This window comes from Primulina huaijiensis, chromosome 7 (assembly GCF_012295235.1).
Source record: "Primulina huaijiensis isolate GDHJ02 chromosome 7, ASM1229523v2, whole genome shotgun sequence".
Classification (NCBI taxonomy): domain Eukaryota; kingdom Viridiplantae; phylum Streptophyta; class Magnoliopsida; order Lamiales; family Gesneriaceae; genus Primulina; species Primulina huaijiensis.
The window spans coordinates 23,149,569-23,173,586 of record NC_133312.1 but is presented as its reverse complement, the minus strand read 5'-3'; the positions used below and the strand labels follow the sequence as shown (position 1 = coordinate 23,173,586).

Here is a 24,018-nt window from a genome sequence, read left to right as displayed (position 1 = left end):
AAGAAGATTTGAAAACTCCTACATACATAACATATCTTATGCTTTTTAAAATTTAAATCATATTTGAGTTTTGAAAAACAACTACAATAACAACAATAATATATTGTGTGTATTTTACATATGCAACTATGTGTGGTGATCAAACACATTCATAATCACACTTTCTTTTCTTATTGAGAGAGATTTATGTTATTATATGTTTGTAAGAACAGCAAACAAGCGATTTAATGTCAGAACAAGGTCTCGACTGCAGCTAGCAAGACTGAATGTTGTTAAAATTTGATTCTCAAATTTAAACGTAATTTTATGTCTTTTTAATGGTTTGCGATGACCAAACTTTTTAAATTTACAATCTTTCCAGATGGTTTTTTTTTTTTTTTTACTGATGATCTTTTCATTCGGGAAAATAAATAATACAATATTTAGAAGTGAATGTTCATATCAACACACAAATGCTCATTTGCATTGTCTGAGAAATTCTAGAAAAATGAGTTTCGACCTTTAAGCCGCTCATTATGTCTCAATTGGCTTACAATGATCAATTCGATCATTTTTCAAATGCACATTATCTCGTTCGATATTTTGAGGAGGCGATTGTCAATATGAAACGAATACGAGCACATTATTATATTGTGTATGCGGAATGCGTACAAGAAATGAAATGAAAATTAAGTCGAACTCAAAAACCAAATGGACAAGTAAAACATGGGCGGTATCATAGAGTTTCTTTACCTCGCCGAGTAAAAATCATAGGAGCTGATACAATCTCAGAAAACATATTTATGTAGTAGATAGAGATCCGAAGAAAACAAAGAAACAACCATTCAAATACCATTATGATCAAGCTATGCCTGCATGTTGAGTACAACACGGAGGCAGACGCCATCGTGCATCAGATCAAACGCCTTGTTTATGTCTTCAAAAGTCAGATTGTGACTGATGTACTCATCAACCTTGATTTCCTGTGAGAAAATTGAAAGCAAACAGACCGAATGAATGAGCCATCTTCAAAAATGAGGAGAAAATGGTGGTTATGGGAATAAATTAAAGCACTCACTTTCTTCATATACTTGTCAACAAGCCAGGGTACTTGTGAACGACTCTTGAAACCCCCAAATGCTGTGCCCTTCCATACTCGTCCTGTCACCAGCTGAAATGGACGTGTAGAAATTTCTTGACCAGAGGCTGCAACTCCAACAATAACCGATGTTCCCCACCCCTAAAATTTCATCATGAAGCTCAACATCACTGAATGTGTCGATGAGAATTGGATAGATGTTAAAATAAATAAATAAATAAAATTCCTGTGTTATGCCTTATGGCAGCACTCCAACGCAGCCCGCATTAAAGAGACATTTCCAATGCATTCAAAGCTGTAATCAACTCCTCCATCTGTTAGATCCACGATGACCTGTTGTATTGGTTTCTCGTGGTCTTTTGGGTTGATAAATTCAGTTACCCCAAAATTCTTTGCTGGTAATCACGATTATCACCGAGAAAGGGGAAAATAGCAGTTAATAGTAGGGCATCAACAGTACAATAAAGAAAACTTTCTAGCTCTGAGTCATAAGACTCCTACTGCAGATAAAAAATGGATAAAATCCTATGCTCACAGAAATAAACATATCAAGGAAACTCTAATGATAGCAGGATATGTTTGGTTAGTAATGGTGTGATTGGTTAATGGCAGAGATAATAAAGCAAAATATGAGAATGGTGTGTCATCAGTTGATACTTCATACACAAGGCATGATATAATCACCTTGGAAAATCCAGTCAAAGATTCATAATCTAGAGAGAGAATTTCGACAGGCAAAATCTGCATTTCTTTCCCAAATCTAGTCCTCCAATAATGCATACCTCCAAAAGACCCCAACTATTGGCCAAATTCAGAATATTTACATCGAAAAGATTTGCAAGCAAGTTCACAGATTTGGACTGGAGTAGTGTTGAGTATAAGAAGTCAGCATAGAATTTGCCTATGAAAGCAAGCATACCAATTTACTTAAGTTTGTTTAATTGCAAGATTAATGAATTAATGTGATTGATCGAGACTTCCACATGAAATAGTAAATTAGAATAGCAGTAAGCAAACAATTTTGTTATCAATAGTTAATATTTCAGATAACTAATTGGAAATATAATGGATACAATGCCTGTAATTCAACTATATTTTCACTTTTTCTCAATAAATACTTTTCCCTCCATTCTGCCTAGTTCTTGAGTCTTCTTCAATCTGCAGGAGTGGCTATCATCTACAATTAAGATTTAACAAGTGGCACTCCAGAGAGGTTCCAGTGTACTTTTCCGCTTTTATCCCCTCTACTGAAAGCACAATAAATTGTTGCAAATTATAGCAACCATTTAACCCATTCAACAATGGTGAAAAACTAGGTAAGCCTTTACGATGGGCGATAGCGAGAGGTGGATACATAAGACAGCAGCCGGTATTCCAACAAACGGAAGTATTTTATTCACACAGTGAATCAGTTGTAAGGTGCAAACATTTTTATGGGAATGGTGAGGTTGGCATGATACCTAAGTCAAACTTTTTAACGTCAATATCTATTCCAATAATTCGTGAAGCGCCAGCAGCTTTGGCACCCTCTGCCACCTAAATCAAAAACAATTAGCCAATCTTCATTATACGATGAGAAAAGTTCATTAGATCAATTTTACAGCAACTTACAGCAAGCCCAACAGTGCCAAGGCCAAAGATAGCAACAATGGAGCCTGCTTCCACTTTAGCTGTATTCCAAACGGCTCCAAGACCTATAGGCATCAAATAACGCAGTGTGAAATTCAAATATATTAACTAAAGTGGTGTTTAGAAGTAAGTTAAGACATATTTATTAAAGACAGGAAGACCATATGAACATGCAGATAAATCTGATTGGAAGAAATTTGTGATTTTGAATAGAAACCAACAATTTGTATGATTATCAAACATTTATTGGCTTGCCCAAAATTTTAGAATGAAGTTAAGTAGCTTGCCTGTTGGAACACCACAACCAAGCAGACATACTTTGTCCAGGGGTGCTGCAGGATCAATCTTAGCTACACTGACATCATGCACAACCGTATACTGGCTAAAAGTCGATGTTCCCATGAAATGATATATTGGTTTTCCATTGATTGAAAAACGACTCTGGCGATCGCTCAGCATAACTCCAACTCCGGTAGCTAACCTTACTTTTCCGCAGAGATTGGTCTTCCCAGATTTGCAAAACTTGCATTCCCTGCACTCTGCCTGGTAACAAGGGATGACATGGTCTCCTGGTTGAACTTCAGTAACACCTTCTCCGACACTTTCAACTATCCTATAATTCCATATGAAAAGAGAGTCAAATCTGATAGGAAATGGAGTGCATCTCTTTGAAAATTAAGGAATTAACCTACCCTGCAGCCTCATGGCCAAGAATACAAGGGAACAGACCTTCAGGATCCTTCAAATAAGATAAATAATTGATTAGAAATACTGTATTGGCACTGGAACATTAACAGCATTAGCTTGATCATTTCTTTCCTTTCCTTAATCTTCATTTTTCTATACTCTTATTCTTATTTCTTCTTAAGGCGGTGGTGAGAGGAGCAAGGGAAGTAACCCAAATTAGAACATATTTCAGATGTTACACCCCATTCTACAAAAATACAAGCTGCATTTGAAAATAGTAGAAGGCGGTGGTAAAGCTTCTCAAACATAAGCAAAAGAATAAATCCATCCAGTCCAAATGCACTAATTTACAAAACTTGGTTGACAACGCTATTAATTTGCCAAGATACATATTTTTTGACGAAAATAAAAGGTCAAAGTTTCTACAATTCAAGTCATCATCATCCAAAACCTCTATTTCACTCAACAGTTCCACAGATTCAGTAAAAGGACAAGGATCTCAGAATTCGGACACAACATACCTTGCCGCCCCAGGTGTAGGCATCCGTGTGGCAGAGAGCAGTGAAGAGTATCTTCACTCTCACCTCGCCGGCCTGCGGCGGCGCCACCTGCACCTCCTCTATCACCAGAGGCTTGTTGGGTTCCCAGGCCACCGCAGCTGGGGGAAAAAAACACACACACACTTAGACGAAGGTACAAATCATGATTAGAAAATCCAAATCGTACAAAACGAGATAAAAACTATACCTTTGCAAGTAATTACTTGACCTTGAGTAGCCATAGCTCGAAGAAGGCAAAGAAAATTCACTCACAGTGTGCGACTGCAAGGGAAGATAAGATTGTACCCGAGAACAATGATGGTCGGGTCAGCCCAATTATGATATGGGCCTGTATATGTTCCTGGGCTTTGGTCCAATATAATGGGCCCGGGTTAAAATCAAACTTTCAGAAGTAAAAAATCAGCGCTCTTGAAGCCCAGCGGCCTCCGCGTCACCTCCGCATCCTCACCACTAAGGCACCTCCAAGTCTGCAGAGTGCAGACCCGCCTGTCAAAAGAACTCACGGCCGGCCGCCTGTCACTTCCATGCCCAGCTGGTATCATGCGGAAGTTCCATATCTTGTTATTAATATGGCTTTTTTTTCATTGTTTAATTTGTTGATTTATGTTTTCTCTGGATAGCTTACCAATCCTGATTGTTTAGTACAGATTTGCGTACAATGAAATATATTTCAGTTGTTTATTGATATTAATTAGGGTGAGGTGATTCTGTTGTAATTTCTGAGCTTTCAATTGGTGCTGGCATGTGGATAGAAACCTGGATAAACAAAGAGGTCAAACGTATGGCTTGTGCTTTCCATTGCTTATTCAATGCGTTGCATGTCTTTGCATCACTTTGGGATACACACTGTGACAATGATTGAATTCTAGCTTTTGTCCCATTAGTCTTGCACCTGTCTCGAAGACCTTTTAATGTATGAGGCACATTAACTTCCTTCTCAGCTCCCAATCTCTCTTCTGTATCACATGTTTTTCGTTTTCCACATATGGAACAAAGTCTTGCAAAAGGTTTAGAAACGAAAATTTTCAGCAGTACTTGTTGAACATTTGTGACATTCTCTGAATGGTTGGCGCATGTCCCATGACATTGACTAGTTTCGAGAAACCTTTCAAGTTAAAACTTAAAAGACTTGTCTTCTAACATCCCACGTTTGGGATGGATCCATGGACCAACTTATATAACGGGACATCGTTCCCAATTACTAGCCGGTTTCAAGGGATGGATTGTTAAAGTAGATGTCCTGCGAGCCAACGGTTGGCTAGGGAATTATGGACTCACTTGTAATTAACAATCTTTATTTTAATATAATTTACATTTCATGGTTTCATTTTACTTTATCTGTATACTCATGCAATCAGCATAAATAAAGTCTTTGATTATATTTTAATACAAATGAATCGTAATTCGATCTTAAAACTCATTTGTAAACACTGTATATTCTAAATTTGTTCTTAGTCGATTCAACCGTCTAAAATAAGGATGAAGGTCGCTTAAGCTTGAGACTGACATCTGTCATGTTGTGTACCATGTTTCATGGTAAGGGCATAGAGATGTCCAATCTTGCAGATGTGTAATCATACGATGATTGTACCGAACAACCCTCCATCGGGTTTTCCAAGATTAGTCCTTACGACTCGGGACAATACTGAGGCTCTACATACTAGGATTGTGTTTTGACTCATTTACCGACTCCGCGGGGGTCACAAGGTGACGAGATTGGGTGCAATTGCGAAATGTGTAGGAGCCAGTGCATTGTAGTCGGGGATTCACTGTTCAGCTACGATTGTGGATATCCTATGTGATCTAACAAAATAGTAGTGCATGAAATCTCTGGCCAGAGTGTAAGATGTACATTAGGGAAAGAGTTCTCTAGTTGTGCATGCGATGACACTATGAATATTTCATTATTGTTTCACATAGCTATCGAATTAATATGCAACCCTCGATGAACCAATGGTTGTAGATTCGATCGGGATATATGAGATGAAGGGACCGTACTGTACGATAATCATAACCGATTGGTCCTTGCAGGCACTATCACTGATACCTAGGGAATCATGCGTCGATGCTACTATACGCTCTTACCATGATTCGATGGATTTTATCAGAAAATGATTTCTGACATTCTTATGATCAAATGTTGGTGCATGGAATGAGGCAAATTAGAGTAAGCCCGGATAAAGGAGAATATCCTGAATCACAATGAGTTGTGAATCTACGACTAGCTGTATCCTCGAACCATTGAGGATCACACAAGCACTTGATCATTTTTTTCTCGTTGAGAGAATAAATTCAAGGAGCTAAATTTATATATCATTATGAGATAATAAATTCAAGGAGTTGGATTTATAATAATTAAATTTTGAGAGAATAAATTCAAGGAGTTGAATTTATATAAAATTATGATATAGTAAATTCAAGAAGTTGAATTTATGAGATAGTAAATTCAAGAAGTTGAATTTATGATATTTAAAATCCGGAGAGAATAAATTTAAGGAGTTGAATTTATAAAATTTGATAATTTAAATTATTAAACTCACAAGTTGAGTTTATTAGGTATTAAATTAAATGTAATGGGAAGCATGTTTAATGAGCTTGTACGAGTACAAGTCTAACATATTAAATAATTGAAGTTCTTAATGGACTTTGATATAATTAATTAAACTAGTTGGACTAGTCCAATTAAGATTTTGAAGAAAATTCGTAGGGAATTCAACAACAGCTATATCCATTAATATTAGAGTAGTTCGTGCCGAGTGATTTAGTCACTAAAAGTAAATTATAAACTCCCTATGTATGTTCTTTTAATTTAAATCATACGAGTGTCCAATATAATATTCTGAATGTCAAAATAAAATTTTTAAACTTCCGCTGAGTTTTGAACAAGAGAAAACCGGTAACCCAACACGGATTTCTTGTTGAATGGAGTGTTGCAAAAGATTAATATGAAATCTCTCTCATCGAATCATAAAATCGTGGAAATAGCTGATGATTTTTATGCCACGATGGTGTTGCAATTATAAGAAAAGGTCCCAGCATCATTATTTCTCTATAAATTCTTCATCTCATTGTTCATTTAATCACGTTTTGAGGGTAAATTAAGTTTGAAAATTTGCTTTTAATTGTTTTGCAGAGGATGGAGGGGTCATCTTGGGAGTTTGACAAATGACTGGCTCGTTTGTTTTGTGTCATCTTTTAGTTTAGTCTTCTTGAATGTTGTACTCTTAGTACGCCAAATAAGTGGTTGTTTAGCTTCTCATCAAAACATTTGAACTTCTTGATACAATTCTTTTTATTTCACCAGTTTATAGAGATATCACGTCAAGAAAGTTATGATCGGGTTTTGTCGCGTTCGTGTGTTGCACAAGGGTGTTAGTCATGAGCCTAGAGCGAAAAGATTGGTATATCGGAGAGTCACTCAAATTTATTAATAATTTTTTTAATGTCTCCCCCAATTGATGGAAGAATGAATTTAAACTTGTTATTGTGGATTTGTGGTGGGTATGCGATAGATGATCTCACACACACTGAAAATCCTAACACTCACTTGAAGTCTTATTTCAAGAAGCATACAAAGAGATCGAGAAAACGAGGAATCATAAAAAAGAGCGAGCAAGTGAGACTAAGCCCACACAGGAAATTGCAACTTTTCCACTAGATCTTGATAACTAAATACCAAATAACTATGATTCGAGCAATCGAGCCAAATTAAAGCCCAAAATAATAAATTTTTCGAGTTTCAAGCCAGATGAAAATGTTTACATTGGGCTCCAATTTGAAAACAAAAATTATTATTCGAGTCCAGACAATTCGTTTGTTCATTCCAGTGATGCGGAAAATATGAACGAAGGTTCAGAAATTGATCCGATTCAACGTCAATTTCTTCTATTCATTTCCCAGAATCTAGTTCCATCGAACATGCCATAAAAAATTAGCGCAGGTGAAATAAAATGTAAAATGGTAAAATATCAGTCAAGAAAAACATCAGCAGTTTGCACTGCACAGTGGCATAGCTATTTGCTGGTCTTTTTAGCACGCTTGCCTTGGCCTTTCTTCGGCGGTCCCTTTCCACGACGCTTTAACATTTCAAGTATGTTTAAACGCCTGCAAAAGTCGACAAAAATCCGAATACAAAATCATTTTAGAGTAAAAGTCACTTCAAGAGTATTACTTTTTATTGTGAATATCGGTATGAGTGACCCGTCTCACAGATAAAGATTCGTAAGACTGTCTCACAAAAAGCCTACTCTTTTTATAATTAATTTTTAAAAAAATTCAATTGTTTTTTTAAAAAAAACATAGAAACTAAGTAAAAATAATTTTTTTTAAAAAAAAAGTAAAATATAACACCTGGGGCTGGAAGATTGGCTCGAACAGAGTGGACAACTAGCAAGGTGATAATGGGGGATTTTGCTTGGACTTTCAGTTCTTTGACATTATTTGTTCACTGTTTTCAGACACTTACATATGTGGATCACCCATCCTACTTAGTGTATTTCAGGTAAAATATACCGATGCACTTGGATTCTACTCCCTTGAGATATATTGGCGGGCTGAGTAACATTACAAATTCGGACTCCTTAGTCTGTTATTCGAACACGATAACCGTTTGCCTATTTTTAGCCCAAACCGCCTTTTTTGTAAACTATAAGATTGAACATTAGAGTTGACAACCATTATGTGGATCATCCATCCAGGTTGCGCTAGTATGTTTGCATAAAAGTCAAACAATTTCAAGTACAAATCGAGCCTTGATTTGCACTTTTTGTGCAAGCGTACACGACAAAGAGTCTCTTAACCAATCATTTTTTACAAATTTACAAAATGTAATTCAATATAAGTTCATTCATACTAAGATTATTTTCCTATGTTAGATATTCTTTATTCCATATTTACCATCCACTTAAAAAGTCTATAAAGTATCTAATTTTCATTCATAATGGAAAAGCCTAATAGACCAGAGTACAAAGTCCAACGGATTATTCTTTTTTCGTGTTCATTTCGATCGTCCAAGGCAACCCTAAACAACTTTGGCAAGAATATTCATCACATTAGCCAAGGAAATAAATAGTTTAAGCCGCCGTCGAGCCCATACCAAAGAAAAAGTCGACAACTTTGTAAGGTACGTGGTATATTTTGTTTGACAGTAAAATGAGTAAGATCGTATGTGACTGTAAATTTGTGTATTATTAGAATTAAGTATTTTGTGAAATGTTATAATATGTCAGACAATATACAGCCGAATATATAATGTTGTAACACAAATTAACTTTAAGTAAATACGATGGAACAGAATAAATTTTGCACAAGTATAAATACTTGCGAGGTGTCTCAGGGCAAAAATAATCACTAAAAAACCAACGAGTTTACACAAAAACTATCACTAGTGATTTAATCAAAAACTAATTTTCTCAACACAATGAGAAAATCAAATGCTTCCTAAAACAAATAACCACATTAAAACAGTATATAAGGAAGCAAAACACGATGCCAAAACCAGAGCAACAAAAATAAATCTTCAGCCAACTCCTTATCAGTTGTTGTCTGCAAATGTCTCTAACAATCTCGGCAACATGTGGATTCAGCACTCTTCGATCACCAGCAACTAGGGGTGAGCATTCGGTCGACTGAACCGAATTAGCAATAACCGAACCAAACCGAAATATTTAGCCATAACCGAACCGATAGAATTAATTTTCATAATCGATGAAAACCGAACCGAATTAAAATCGGTTAATTCGGTCAACCGATTAGTTTTAAAAAAAATTTGTAATTTAACTTTAATTATATATGTAATTTTTCTTGAACACTACAATCTACACAAATGCATAAAAACATAAAAATTAAAAATTAAAATATATATAAAAATTGATATGGTTGATTTTAAAATTAAGGGTTGATTAGAATTAGAATTAGGGTTGATTTTAAAATTAAAAATTAAAATATATATAAAAATTGATAAAAATAAAAATTTATTAAATAATAGTATTTATTATATCGGTTAATTCGGTTAACCGATTTCAAAATTTTGAAAACCGTAACCGAACTGAATTAACCGATATAACCGAATTTTTTTAATTGGAAAACCGAATTTCCGAATTGGCTCGGTTCGGTCGGTTAATTCGGTTTAACCAAAATCTTGCTCACCCCTACCAGCAACCTTGTAGATTGTTTTCTCTAAAGTTTATGGCGTGCAAAGGTGCAATATTATGTATGTGCTTCTGCGTAAAATCACCTCTTTTTTTTGCATGAGATGAATTCTCTTATTTACAGCCATAGGGTTTATCAACAATAAAAACCTACACAATATGAGAAGTAAAATTTTTATTATAAACAAACTCTTTTTAAACAAAGATGACATATCACAAAATTTTAGCATAATTATCACATATATAAAATATTTTTTCATATTATAAAAATTATATTTAAAACCATTCATATTGATAATGACATAGAGAATATATGAATGAATGATTATTAAGAAAACATGATACTTATAAGATAAAAGTCAATGATAACTTTGTTATCAGTGTTCAGCTACTACTCAAGGTGAGATGATCGCTCATACCCTGTTTTCTGATATTGTTAAATCTGACAGCATATACTACTTCTAGGCTAGTTACATCACTCTTACGTGTGCTGAAAGACATGTCAATGATTATCAAGACATGACGTCTCATACCTGTGAACCTGGAAATGACACATGTACAGGGGTGCTCGGGTGGATGAACATGACGTGGAGTACTGTCTACTAATTACACTACATGAGCTTTCATTGCCTGGACTCAATTGAGAGCTTGGCTCTTTCTGAACACTGGTCGGTTTGCTCAACTTTCTTGGCTTCCTAACTACCCGAAACCCGGAATAACCCGGGTACATCTTGGATGACCCGGATATCATCGAGGGTATCATCACTCCCCTCTTAGATAGTTGAGCTAGAGTCTTACTCGCTGTTTCGAACAATCCGAATGTGCTTTGGGCAAGAAATTCACTGCTATTTTGAATTCATGTGATGTAGGGTTGACGTTAGCATTATGTAAGCCCTAACACTTGAAAGTTCGGGTGTCGCTTCGTATTCCGAGCGTATCATTTCGCATGCTCTGCACAACTTCCGAGGAGCATCGTATCCGTTTATTTGTTTAGATATCAACGGTCTATATCAAACATCTTCCACCTATATAAAGTGATCGATTTTTCCCATTTCATACTTTTACATCTTTGCGTTCTGGTCTCAATTTATTAAGATTTCAGCGTACCCCGCTCCTTTTCCGGTGACTTTAACGTTTTCCAACCTCTTCCGAATCCCCGTAAGTTCTTCTCGTCTTCTTTGAATATGTCTAATTATACTTCTTCTACTTCTGGAGTGAACGCGGGCGACTCATCTATTATGAGTCTGCAGCGGTACACTTCGATTCTTCCCCCTCCTCCAAAAGACCAGTCCCCCTTCCTTCCCTTAAAAATCCAAGAAACAGAAGATGAATCTCCAGGCTGCTGGGACTTCCTGAGATTTGAAAAAGGGTATAGGCAAAGCCCGGGTCCCCAACTCCTCTACTTCTGATATCCCGAGTACCCCTTGGTTCTCTACCATTTTGAAGTTTGAACTCTTATCCTCAGAGGCGCAGACCTAATCTCTGACCGAAGAACTCAATCATCACAAGGCCCGTGTTGAAGAAGCGGAATCCGCTCTGGTGGCCTCCAAGCGATCTGAAGAGGAATGACAAATTTCCTTCATTCAAACCCCGGAATTTAGGGCATCGGTTGAAGATAGGGCATATATCTTCTTTAGAACCGAGTTGAACAAATGCAAGAAGCAATTCGAAGAGGCCAACCTTCTCCCAACAGATAAGAAAGGCTTCCCAGATTTTGTTCGAGCAATCGAATCTTTGCCCAAAGATTATGATGGGGAACGAGGTGAAGAAGCCAGGGCTTAAGGTCCAGAAGTCCAAGCACTATAATGTAGGATTGTAAACCTTTATCTTTCTTATGTTTTTCCGGGTACCTTTTGGATAAATAGGATATCTCGTGGTATCATCACATACATATATATGTCTGTATACGCATGTAGGCATTGTATGTAAATAGTTAGATCATGATTGAAGATTTGGCTACAAAAATGGAAGGTGGAGAAATGTGAAAGAAGAAGAAGACAGAGCAGCACTGTGTTCGATACTTACATACTGTCAGCATCACTTTTCGTCCTTTTCTTCCCCCAAATTATTATTATTATTATTATTATTATTATTATTATTATTAATTCCAAATTCGAGAAAACCAAAGCACAGCACCGAAAGAGAAAGCACCACCTTATCTTCGCTGCAACAACTCATTTAACACAACCCAACAATTTTTCCAACTCCAAAAAGCTAAGAGCTCGAGATAAAATTAAAGAAATGGAAAATTCTCAAATACGGCGGTTGATCTATTAATGGGTTTTCTGTCTATTCCCTTTTCTCGGTTTCCTCGACCCTTTTCATTTGGAAGAGATAGAATTTTGTGGGCGAAAACAGGTTTCCATATCTATAGCCTACGCGGTAATTTATTGGGTTTTTTGTATTTGCTGATCAACGTTGAGTGAGGGTTGTTGTTTTGTGCTGAAATTCGGATTATTTGGGATATTTACCTCCGGATTGAATTGAAGAGGGATTTTGAGTTGACGATTTGAGAGGTGGAGACGATGAATCATCGTGTTCCGGATTTTCAAGAGGTGCAAGATGATTTTTCGATTCCTACGTCTTCTGGTTTATCCAATTCTAGACCCAGAAGGCCTGCAATGTAAGCACTCTTCTTGTTTTTCAACAGCCGTATTTGTTTTGGATGATTTGTAACCCTTGAAATTGATTATGTGGTCACTTTGGATTACTTGCAGAGGTGAAGAGGAGATAATGGAGCTGCTATGGCAGAATGGGCAAGTTGTGGCGCAGACCCAGAAATCGTCGAAGAAAGCTGCGATAGGAGACGGCTGCGAGACAGTGATTACGGCGGAGCAGAGAGAGATCCGACCTGGCGGCGAAGAGGAGCCGACGCAGCAGCATTTGTTCATGCAGGAGGATGAGATGGCTTCTTGGCTTCAGTACCCACTCGATGTTTCCTCCTTCGACCGCGATTTGTACGCGGATTTTCTCTACTCCGCTCCTCCTCCATCCACACCACCTATCACCGCCCTCGCTCCGCCGAGGTCGGTGGTCGATATTCGCCCTGCCGCGCCGCCGGTTCAAGCTCCCCCACGCATACAGAACTTCCTCCATATCTCACGGATACCGACCCGGTTAAGAAACGAATCAGGGATACCGATGTCAGGCGTGGCGGCGGGGACGACGAATGCGAGGTCCATGACTGTTGTGGAGTCGAATGAGACCCCGGTTTTGGGGCAGGTGTCTCACACGGTGGAGGATTCTAAGGTGAACGTTCCCGGACGTAACGTCGAAAGCGGCCCTCTGGTGGAGGCTGTTGAAGTGGCTGCAGGTCCTGCTGAATTCACCGTTACGTCCTCTCCCAGCTGCTCCGGAGCAAGTTTCAGTTCTGGCGGAGATCGTCGTCCTCCGGAGACGGTGGCGGAAGACCGGAAGCGGAAAGGAAGAGCAGCCGGATACTGCGAGCTTTCGAAGGAGGTCAGCTACATTAAACTTATCAGTCCTTGCCTTATTTAATACTCTTTTATTACTAATTATAATTATTTAACTCGATCAAAACTCAAAAGTGGGATCGAAAACCGGTAGGTTTTTTTAAATTTGGTTGGAGATAAGTTTTTTACAATTAGTTTATTAAAAAGATTTTGTCTCACAAAATACGACTCGTTAAACCGTCTCACACAAATATTTGCTCCTATCAAATTATTTGATTATTAAGATGTATTTGTATTGATAAATTTTAATATATTCAAATATATTTTTATAATTTCATATATCATAAATCTCAAATTTATCCTTTTTATATAATATTTTATATTAACTATAATTGATTTCAATGAAATTCAACATAACATGTGAATAAGTAAAATATGAATTTTATGATTTCATCATTCGAAATCCAAGAATTTCAAATCCTTCCGTGCATCCATCCAAATATAATTTTAAATTATTATTTAAACCAAGTCAACGTATTTCAAATCCCTCAACTATTGATCCGATCCAAATGCAATTTTAACTTCTGTTCATATTTAACTTTAGAATATATAACAGTAATGGGGCCATTGAAAAGGCATGATATTTGTAAACTATATGGTTGTTGATGACATTTTATCATATATTTGGTCCTACAAATTGTGTAAATCAAGTATGTAGTTTACAAATGTGATGCAACAAACCATTTTATTGCTAGCTAGTGTATACCCACTATCCAAATGGCGCTATACTGTTAATTGTTCATCCAAATATTTCTATCATGATTTTTAAATAGATATGATAGTTTTATATTTAATTTTGTATTAAATATAACATTGTCGATTCTTGCATTTCTTTTTTCTCCATATTTTGGGGGAGAAGTTGGTGAAGAATTTCCAATCAAAATATATCTTTGGGTTCACTCTCTACCCACAAAATTGTGGTACTATGTCATACAAAATATGGTATACTTCATGTGGAAATGTAGTATTAAAAAATACTCAGAGACTGAACACAAAAAAAATAGACGAATGTATTTTGGGATTCTGACAACCACGAATGGTCATGTTGGGCAACCTATACTAGTACACGTGGCATATGCCAGCGTCGGCACAATGGCAATTTGCCACGTGGGTGGGCTGCATGCCACAGGTTTTCGGTTGCAGGGGGCACTTTGAATTATGGTAATAATATAATAACATATAATTAAAAAATGAAGAGGGATTTATGTGGCTGGGATTGCGGAGAACCAAGTTTTCTGTGCGGGATCACGGGGAACACCCACAGAATGTTACCATTGGCCTTTGGAGTAAAACAAAATAAGCAAAATCAGACTCTGTTGGATTACAAATAATTTATGTGGGTTGGTGTAAAATTTAATAAATAATCAAAATACCATTAGAGTAAAGCTTTTGAAGAAAAGATTTCTGTCTTATTGGGTTAGTTTAGTTATATTAGTATTTTCAATGAGTTAGGTTCTTTAAATTCATGTAGTTTGATCTTGTAAATATTTCGGTTGGGTCGGTTATTTTAAAAATAAGATCAGCTTTAAAGAGTTGAGTTGATAGAGCTGGATTGGGTTGGTATGGAAAAGGGACATTGAGTTATATCAGTTAGTCCAATTTAAAGAGTATAACGAATCATAAGTGTAAAATGTGATTTAGTGCTTGTTACATTTGATGATCAGTTTATCTTATTTTTGCTTCTGTTTGGTGTAATTATAGGATACTGAGTTCCAAGCTACAGAAATCAAACCGCAAGCTCACGGTTCAACATTAACAAAAAAGTCTCGTGCTGCGGAAGTGCACAATCTGTCCGAAAGGGTTTGTGTGGATTTATGATTGTTTCCTGATTTGCATGCTAAACTTTTTCAATCTTTTTAATGTTATAGAAAGGACTCAGTTATTGAAATTATTGAAGTTGTTATCAATGCAGAGGCGTCGAGATAGGATAAATGAAAAGATGAAGGCACTCCAGGAACTCATACCTCGATGCAACAAGGTCAGAAAGCTTAGAAATTATGAAAAATTTCAATTATTATGTACGTCCACTTGTCCCTACTATGCTATTAGCCCTTCTGGATCCATCCCTAATTGCCCTGGTTATATTTTATGGAAAAGTGGTCTGTAAGACATAAAGATTGAATCGATTATCTTTCCAAAATTCAGTCAGACAAGGCTTCGATGTTGGATGAGGCAATTGAGTACTTGAAATCACTACAACTCCAAGTACAGGTATGGTTTCTAGCATCTCGTTTTTAGACTGAATCTTGGAAAGGAGACACTCTTGATCTAATAACTTTGGAGCTTTATTTAGTAACCCTGTCACATCTACTCAAACTTATGAGAAGAAGTTGATGTAAATGTACCTGCAGATGATGATGTCCATGGGATGTGGAATGGTTCCCATGATGTACCCTGGTATGCAGCAATACATGCCTGTAATGGGAATGGGCATGGGGCTGGGAATGGGAATGGGAATGGGAATGGATATGAGCATGAATCGACCTATGATGCCCTATCCATCTATGCTACCCGGTTCAGCATTGCCAAATCCAGCAGCAGCACATATGAGTGCTTGTTTTCCGATGCCTGCATTTCATATGCCACCAGTTTCTGTAACTGACCCTTCGAGAATTCAAGCTTCTAATCAGACCGATCCTACTTCAAATTCAGCAGTCTCCCATAATCCAAACCAGCCACAAATGCAAAATTTTAACGAACCATATCAGCAATTTCTCGGTCCCCGCCAGGCACAACCACCATTACCACAGGCAAGTTTACGTTGCCACACATTGAATTGTTGATATCAGCTGTCAGATTATTCAGTAGATTACTTATGAAAGTACATGCATATGAACTTATGCAGGACATGTTTTTCGGGTAGTTATTTATATTGATAAGTCCCCTCCAATTGTTTTGCAGAATCAAACTGTGGTACAATCTATTAGCAAGCAGCCTAGTAACAGAAAAGATATTGGAAACGCTTAGAAGCATCAATCTGGTAGGAAATTCGTATGGTCATATATTTCTTATATTCATAAAATATCAATTTTTTAGAAAAAATAAAATATCATACTTACGATCACTAAAAACTGTTGGATATTATTGAAATTCTTTGGATTGTTTAATATTACTGTGAAAGAACCATCGATCGACGTTTTGTTTTTGTAATTGCAGTGCAATAATGGTGCTGAGAACCATGATGGACTAGGATAACATCATTTTCTGAAACAAAAGTTTCGAGTTGAATTCAAGGCAATCACATAAGCAAGTCATCCGCCCGACTAAATTTTGTAAGAGAGTAGAGCACGAGCATAGACATTAGACACCTGACCTGTACCTATAACCATAGTAGCAGATTTTCTTATATTTATCTTGGATAGACTGGAACACTTTTCTTGCATTCTGAAACTTTGAGATGAATAATACGTCACAAATTCACGTGCTACAGCAACAGTCTGGTCTTTGAGGATCAATAACCTTTGATTTGGCAGTTAATCCTTTTGGTTTCACGAAACAAAGTCAGATCGCAAAAAATTCTGCACTTCCATTAAAAATTCCTTCAATCCCCAAAAAGCTGTGAAATACGCTTAGTTTTATGGAGTTATGGTGGCCAGGATCTGCAAATATGAAAATGCAAGTTCGCTCAACTGTTAATTTAATGAAACCATGTTCATTTATATCCTGGGAAGTACAGTTAACTTAAAGAATTGAAATTGGACTGGTTATATTAGCGAGAAATAAGTAAATACCTTTTCAGTGAACAGTCGGAATTCCTCCGTTTCCATTACTTTATGAAGCTCCTATTAAAGTACAAAAACACACCCAGCAATATTCACATATTCAGAAGTTTGCTTTGAGCCTGAAATTTTTTGTTTTGATCCACAGTTTTGGAACATTCAAACTTCATGAGTTTCAAACATTTATTGTTATCGCGCACAGACAAATATGTATCTGTTTTCTCAAAAACCTTGCATTGAAATCAAACTATCGAGTTAAAAAAAAAAGGATTTCAAATGCTGGTAAAATCTTTTAATTAAAATACACGAGCAGTGTTCTCTATACAGCATCCAAGCAAGATTGATTGAAATTACCTTCTCAGGATCCAAGGCAGAATCTATGTCACATATAAGTTTCTTAAGTTTTTCATCCTTTATTGCATCCCGGATTTCACTAGAAGAAGCTGCAGCAAAATCAAGGAGAGAGAGAACATGAGAATTCATCAACACAAATTTTTGGAACTACAAGCAACATGCCTCGAGCAAATTTCTCTTTCAAATGCATTTCCAAAAGTTATAGCATACCGTAAACAATGTTGCAGACAAACTTAAGATACATGCATTCCATAGTCCATATTCACACAAACAGATGGAAACAAGCACAATCGTAGTAGAGAGATATGAAGAACAACTCAGAGATTATGGTCATTTGTTAGGACACACCTTCTCCATACCTTAGCTTGGGAAATTGCAATGAATGTAACAGCAAACTAGGTGACATTCTTACCTATCGACTCTAGTTGTACTCCTTGCAACACTTCACTTGGCTCCTCAACATAAAGCGGTTTCTCATCATTCATGATTGGTGAAGTAGCTAATACAACAATGTAGTGTAAAAAGTCATGTAACTTAAAGTACCAAATAAATGGTATAATCAGATAACTTCCTCAAACCATTACCAAAGGAGTAAATAACTCACTTCAAGAAACAGAGAAATGTCTGATCAAACAATTCCTTCTCACCATGAACTCAAACACAACCACAGATTATCAAAACTACAATAAAAGTGTTTTGCTAACTTAAATGGTGCGTAAAAACTTACAAAGTTCTTATCCATGAACCAACCATGAACGAGTCAGCATCATATAAGTTTTAAGAAAATCATACAATTATCAAAGAAAATAAATCAGCTATAATTGTATTGCAGCACCAAGCTACGACAAAAATTAACAAGTGCTTAATCCATTGCTTAGCCAATACGATCCCATAAATGTAATTCATATGGGGTATATGGTTGACAGCGCCTAAACAAACAGTTTCTCCAAACAAGCAAATCAAAAGCAGAAGTCTTTTTCCATTAAAATGACCTCGACATTCCATCATGAATTCCTTTGAGCAACTAAAATACAAAAATTCTTTTGGAAAATAATAAGTACCAGTTGCCTCGCAAACTTTAACTTCCACAGGAGATTCCAGTTTTTTGCAAGGAATTTCTGCGTAAACATCGCATAAAAAACCGTTACAGGCATATATCCCAACTGCAAATCCAAAGTAACAAATGGTAAAACTGCTGTAAAAGAATCAATTCATTACACTACCTTTGTGCTTCTTGAAACACACCACCGAACAACTGCAAGAAATCAACAGAATCATCGTCAAATCAAGTCGAAAGATTTAGAAAGTCAATACACATGGAGAAATCAACGCACTAGGGTATCACACAGATCGGGCACTTGTATTTTGATTGCGCTTCCGCACACACTTCGCATTTTCTGGGTGCCATAATCCAATCTCAGCGGTTTTTGCAAGTTCGTTCCAGAATCCAGAGCTTCACGCCGATTGCTTGCCTTACCTTCGTAGTCCGTAGAGTCGTTTCTTGGGCTTTCTTGAGATTGGGCTTCAGGCCCATTACATAAATATCGATATTGAGTTTTATTTAGTATATTTAAAAAAATATTAAGATAAATGACAATTTTATTTTTTTTAAAAAATTTTTTATTTTTTTAAAAAAAATTTAAGTCCTTATTATGATGTTACTAAAAATTTTTTTAAAAAAAATTTAAGTCCTTATTATGATGTTACTTCACTGTTTCCCCATTACTCTTTATCCGCTGAGACAGAAGCCCTAATTCAATTCTCAATTTCAAATTAGAAATCATGGGTCAGGGTACTCCTGGTAGTTTGAACAGGCAACTCCCCGGGGACCGGAAGAACGACGGAGATAAGAAGGAGAAGAAATTCGAGCCGGCTGCGCCACCGTCTCGTGTGGGACGGAAGCAGCGAAAGCAGAAGGGTCCGGAAGCGGCGGCTCGGTTGCCTACGGTGACTCCTTTGACGAAGTGCAAGCTGCGTCTTTTGAAGATGGAACGGATCAAAGACTTTCTGTTGATGGAAGAGGAGTTCGTTGCCAATCAAGAGAGGTTGAAGCCGCAGGAGGAGAAGACTGAGGAGGATCGATCGAAGGTTGATGATTTAAGGGGGACACCCATGAGTGTTGGAAATTTAGAGGAGCTGATTGATGAGAATCACGCTATTGTATCATCGTCGGTGGGGCCGGAGTACTACGTCGGGATCTTGTCGTTCGTGGATAAGGATCAGCTCGAGCCTGGATGCGCTATTCTTATGCACAATAAGGTATTGTTTGTTCTTTGATTTGTTGAGTTAGAATTTGGAGATGGAAATGGGAAATTAGGGCTGAATTGGAATTGTTGTCCGAAATGCTACATTTTGTATGCTCGTTTTCTACCATTAATATTTTCAGATTGAAGTTCCGAGTGGTAAGAATTTGTAAAGCTATGCATCTTAAATAAAATACTTGAATTAGCTAAATCAGTTGAAAAATGTCGTTGAATTTTGAATTGGAAAAATTTTCCTTTTTGCAGGTCCTTTCTGTTGTTGGACTGCTTCAGGATGAAGTGGATCCTATGGTATCTGTCATGAAGGTTGAAAAGGCTCCATTGGAGTCTTATGCAGATATTGGTGGGCTTGATGCTCAGATTCAGGAGATTAAAGAGGCGGTTGAGCTTCCATTGACTCACCCTGAATTGTACGAGGACATTGGAATTAAACCTCCTAAGGGCGTCATCCTTTACGGAGAACCTGGAACTGGAAAAACACTGCTAGCAAAGGTTTGTATATTTTTACTTTCTTTAGTTACTTTCCTATTTCTTCCGTTGTGTACTTTGAGATCCATATGTCCTCTGTGAATAAGATGAATGGTGATATGTAATGTGGGCCTTATTGTCAGTGTCACGATGTTTGTTTTTCAATGGGCGAGTTATAGTTGTTTTGTTCTTGATGTGTTACGGTGGGGAGAACAGGGAGAAGCCTTGTATCCCGGTCGGCTGCTGTTTCATTGATAACTACGTTTTAGGCTACATACTGGTGATTCGTATGAACAGGGACAGTTGAAAGTGTTTGAAGCATGTGGTGACATTTTCCATTGTGCTTAATTTTTTAGTTTTTCTCTGTCAAGCTGGATAAATTTTTTAACAACTTTATTCCTTATGGGGGCTTAGTGAATGAATCCCTAGATAAATGCTGAATATGAAGGGTTCTGAGTGGAATTTGTTTACGACAATATATGATTGCCGAGTGTTGTGGATGGGCTCCTGCCGTGGGCATGATCGATGGCTCGTGGCTGTAGGATTCAGTTATTGTTAGTTGATTGGCTTCTTTAATAATCAGTTTTATATTACATCTGGAAACAATTGAGTTTGAAGCATCGTGTTCTTATCCTTGTTTTTTTTATTTATTTCCGTCAGGCTGTGGCAAACTCTACATCGGCCACTTTCTTGCGTGTTGTTGGTAGTGAATTAATTCAGAAGTACCTGGGAGATGGTCCAAAATTGGTGAGAGAATTATTTAGAGTCGCTGATGATCTCTCTCCATCTATCGTCTTTATTGATGAAATTGATGCGGTGGGCACAAAAAGGTAATTTTTTCCTACGGGTCGGTCCGCTATCATTAGGCACGGTTATCATCAATGCAATTATTGGAAAATGCTCTCTGCAGGTATGATGCTCATTCAGGTGGTGAACGTGAAATTCAGAGGACTATGTTAGAATTGCTGAACCAGTTAGACGGCTTTGATTCAAGAGGAGATGTTAAAGTAATTCTTGCGACGAATAAAATTGAAAGTCTTGATCCTGCCCTTCTTCGGCCTGGTAGAATAGACCGGAAAATTGAATTCCCTCTTCCAGATATCAAGACAAGGAGGCGTATTTTTCAGGTATTTTGGAATTATTTGTGATAGATGTAACACTGGCATTGGTACAGAGAGGCCAACATTTTAATGACCGTCAACACCACTCAATAAGCGACTTGTTTTATGTTTAGATACACACATCAAGGATGACATTGTCTGATGATGTCAACCTTGAAGAATTTGTTATGACCAAAGATGAGTTTTCTGGAGCTGATATCAAGGCTATATGTACTGAAGCTGGTTTGCTTGCCTTGAGAGAGCGTCGCATGAAGGTAAGAAAATTCTTACAAGGAATAATCTAGTGCAATGTTATGGTGTTTATCATCATATGTATGTTTGTTGCTTCCTTTACTATCAGTAAATATGATACTGAAGTTAGTGAAGTGCATAGATCAGAAAATCTTTGTGAAGGAAAAGCATCTTTCAATTCACTTTATCCTGAAAACAGATATGAAATTATCCGAAACGTATGGTTTTCTTGATGTAAACTAGACATGACATTGGGATACCATTTCGGTATCACCGACATTGGAGTGGCAGCTGTTGGATGTGAAAAATTCTTAAGAGTTATGCCCTTTAATATCATAATATGTATGGATTTGCTGTATTCTGATTATCAATATCAAATTTTTCCTACATATGTAGGTGATGCATGCCGATTTCAAGAAGGCCAAAGACAAGGTTATGTTCAAGAAGAAAGAAGGCGTACCGGAGGGTCTTTATATGTGATGATTATAAGGAAATATGTATCAGTTCACTTCTCTATTTGTGGAACTCATCAATGTTCGTTTCTTGATTTCACATGTACCTGAATGTTTTATCTGACAGCAAATTGATTCGATGCAATACCATTCTCGTGCTGTGTGTACTGAATAACTGGATGTTATAATATGATATATTTTTTAGTGCAAAATAACGAATAGTTCGTTGTACAAAAGTAAAAAATTTTATTTTTATGATATTTATTTTAAATGATACCTTGATGGATTTAGGATACATAGTTGATTGTGGCGCATATACAGTAAAATTTCATTGGTTTATGCTGGTATTTTATTAAAAAAAAAAAATAATTTATTTGAATAAAAATTACAAAATTTTGAAATTGAAAGAGTAATAGATAAAATAATAATAATAATATAGTAAATCCATCTAATTAGTTCGATAAGATGGAAGATGTTTTAGGCAAACCGAAGATTGCGTAATGACTATGTTGTATTATATAGTAATCGATATATATATGATATAATTGTTTCTTTATTTTCGGCAAGTAAATCTTTATATAATATAAAATTTTATACTCTATATTTGTGTAGTGTATAATATAACATAAATGGTGCAGAAAAATTAAAAAGTCTAATCGCGTAAAATATTTTTTGACTATAATTTGTGTAGGATGAAGCGTTTACCGCTTTACCAAAAGTTATAGTTGTTGGTAATGATACAATTCAAATATTTTAAACCGTATAACGTCATGATTCGATCGTTCTACCTACAAAAAATTATTGCACCTCAATAATTTGTGTAGTCAAATTGGTCCATTGTCTAGGTTTTCAAATTTTTTGTTTCATACCTAGTTAATATCACATTTTATATATCTACATGCATACCGATATCAGAGTTTTTTCAAAACCTGAGTTGGAATTCAAAGTCATATAATATGATGCAATCAATTTTCATTACCAATTTTTAAAAATTAAAACATGTATAATGTAATCAAATAAAAAAGTAAAAATATTCTGATTAATCACTAGACCAAAACTTATTTTGACAATTTAGAGGCATAAATATTTGCTCATTTTGCATGATCAATATGTTTAACTGTTTTTTTTTCAATTGATAATATAGTCAATCCGTTCTATATTGATATCGATCCGACTTCCAGTCGAATCGAATACCATGTTTGGTTAAGTACTAAATCCTTTTAGCTCCTCATAAAATTAGGTCCAAGGCTATTAGGTCTCGGCTTAGCATGGAATAATTATTCTAAACTTAAATAGAAATTTGAAAACTAGCTTATTGAACTATTTTCTTAAAATCCATGCTACATGTAAGATAGGGGTTATACGTTAGGTTACAAAGTGCATTTGAAACAACAAAACTGTACTAAATGTATTTTTGCAAGAATTTTCCAAATAAAATATAAGGACGTTACAAATAGTAACCTAATTTGTAACCTTCCTTTTTCCGAATGATCTTTACACTAATCTCATTTACCATTATTAAACACAATCTTTATATTGTTAAAAAAACCAATAAATTAATGTGAATTTCCAAAAATACTGGTAAATATCACACCCCAAGATATTGCAAATAATTACTCAATTAAATAACAAAACATACAAAATCAGTACAAATAGACGAGCAAAGTTTCTTTTTTTTCATATTCATTTTCATCAATTATTCTCACTTTTGACGCCATGGAAACCAAGAAAACCACATTTCTTTTCATCGGGCTCTTCTGCATGGTCTTGCTATTCAACTCAGGTAAAATTTAAGCTTTTCTTTTCAAATTTATTTGATTATTGCAAATATATATA

At 36.2% G+C, this 24,018-nt stretch overlaps 4 protein-coding genes across 4 annotated transcripts; 2 read left to right on the top strand and 2 right to left on the bottom strand.

Annotated features, from left to right (window-relative positions):
- Positions 1 to 691: 691 nt before the first annotated feature.
- On the bottom strand, positions 692 to 4,301 carry LOC140980701 (alcohol dehydrogenase class-3). Its single transcript, XM_073446708.1, has 9 exons — positions 4,142 to 4,301; positions 3,916 to 4,052; positions 3,400 to 3,446; positions 2,995 to 3,320; positions 2,690 to 2,772; positions 2,539 to 2,614; positions 1,316 to 1,473; positions 1,058 to 1,219; positions 692 to 962 (listed from the first exon to the last, which is right to left on the bottom strand). The coding sequence occupies exons 1-9, from the start codon at positions 4,173 to 4,175 to the stop codon at positions 846 to 848; spliced, it is 1,140 nt and encodes a 379-aa protein (XP_073302809.1). The 5' UTR covers positions 4,176 to 4,301; the 3' UTR covers positions 692 to 845.
- Positions 4,302 to 11,300: 6,999 nt separating this feature from the next.
- Positions 11,301 to 17,083, top strand: LOC140980743 (transcription factor PIF1-like). The gene is made up of 8 exons (XM_073446788.1): positions 11,301 to 12,726; positions 12,821 to 13,562; positions 15,278 to 15,376; positions 15,489 to 15,554; positions 15,722 to 15,787; positions 15,928 to 16,326; positions 16,478 to 16,556; positions 16,733 to 17,083. Exons 1-7 carry the CDS (start codon positions 12,629 to 12,631, stop codon positions 16,541 to 16,543), a joined length of 1,536 nt encoding a protein of 511 aa, XP_073302889.1. The 5' UTR covers positions 11,301 to 12,628; the 3' UTR covers positions 16,544 to 16,556; positions 16,733 to 17,083.
- Positions 16,744 to 19,168, bottom strand: LOC140980744 (uncharacterized). Its single transcript, XM_073446789.1, has 7 exons — positions 18,984 to 19,168; positions 18,873 to 18,904; positions 18,711 to 18,767; positions 18,062 to 18,148; positions 17,650 to 17,738; positions 17,308 to 17,358; positions 16,744 to 17,175 (listed from the first exon to the last, which is right to left on the bottom strand). The coding sequence occupies exons 1-7, from the start codon at positions 19,055 to 19,057 to the stop codon at positions 17,152 to 17,154; spliced, it is 414 nt and encodes a 137-aa protein (XP_073302890.1). The 5' UTR covers positions 19,058 to 19,168; the 3' UTR covers positions 16,744 to 17,151.
- Positions 19,169 to 19,355: 187 nt separating this feature from the next.
- Positions 19,356 to 22,336, top strand: LOC140980646 (26S proteasome regulatory subunit 4 homolog A-like). The gene is made up of 6 exons (XM_073446606.1): positions 19,356 to 19,908; positions 20,157 to 20,402; positions 21,039 to 21,208; positions 21,289 to 21,505; positions 21,613 to 21,753; positions 22,127 to 22,336. Exons 1-6 carry the CDS (start codon positions 19,432 to 19,434, stop codon positions 22,208 to 22,210), a joined length of 1,335 nt encoding a protein of 444 aa, XP_073302707.1. The 5' UTR covers positions 19,356 to 19,431; the 3' UTR covers positions 22,211 to 22,336.
- Positions 22,337 to 24,018: the final 1,682 nt, after the last annotated feature.

Bases quoted from the DNA above. Each gene is read 5' to 3' on its own strand.
- LOC140980701 (XM_073446708.1), bottom strand. From the start codon at position 4,175: ATGGCTACTCAAGGTCAAGTAATTACTTGCAAAG. The intron at 4,053-4,141 runs GTATAGTTTTTA...TTTTTCCCCCAG, and splicing joins TCAAGTAATTACTTGCAAAG to CTGCGGTGGCCTGGGAACCC. The intron at 1,220-1,315 runs GCATAACACAGG...ATGAAATTTTAG, and splicing joins CGTTGGAGTGCTGCCATAAG to GGGTGGGGAACATCGGTTAT.
- LOC140980646 (XM_073446606.1), top strand. From the start codon at position 19,432: ATGGGTCAGGGTACTCCTGGTAGTTTGAACAGGCAACTCCCCGGGGAC. The intron at 21,209-21,288 runs GTAATTTTTTCC...TGCTCTCTGCAG, and splicing joins GATGCGGTGGGCACAAAAAG to GTATGATGCTCATTCAGGTG. The intron at 21,754-22,126 runs GTAAGAAAATTC...CTACATATGTAG, and splicing joins TGAGAGAGCGTCGCATGAAG to GTGATGCATGCCGATTTCAA.
- LOC140980744 (XM_073446789.1), bottom strand. From the start codon at position 19,057: ATGGCACCCAGAAAATGCGAAGTGTGTGCGGAAGCGCAATCAAAATAC. The intron at 18,149-18,710 runs GTACTTATTATT...TTGTTGTATTAG, and splicing joins TAAAGTTTGCGAGGCAACTG to CTACTTCACCAATCATGAAT. The intron at 17,359-17,649 runs GTAATTTCAATC...GTACTTTAATAG, and splicing joins CTGCCTTGGATCCTGAGAAG to GAGCTTCATAAAGTAATGGA.
- LOC140980743 (XM_073446788.1), top strand. From the start codon at position 12,629: ATGAATCATCGTGTTCCGGATTTTCAAGAGGTGCAAGATGATTTTTCG. The intron at 12,727-12,820 runs GTAAGCACTCTT...GATTACTTGCAG, and splicing joins AGACCCAGAAGGCCTGCAAT to AGGTGAAGAGGAGATAATGG. The intron at 13,563-15,277 runs GTCAGCTACATT...GTGTAATTATAG, and splicing joins ACTGCGAGCTTTCGAAGGAG to GATACTGAGTTCCAAGCTAC.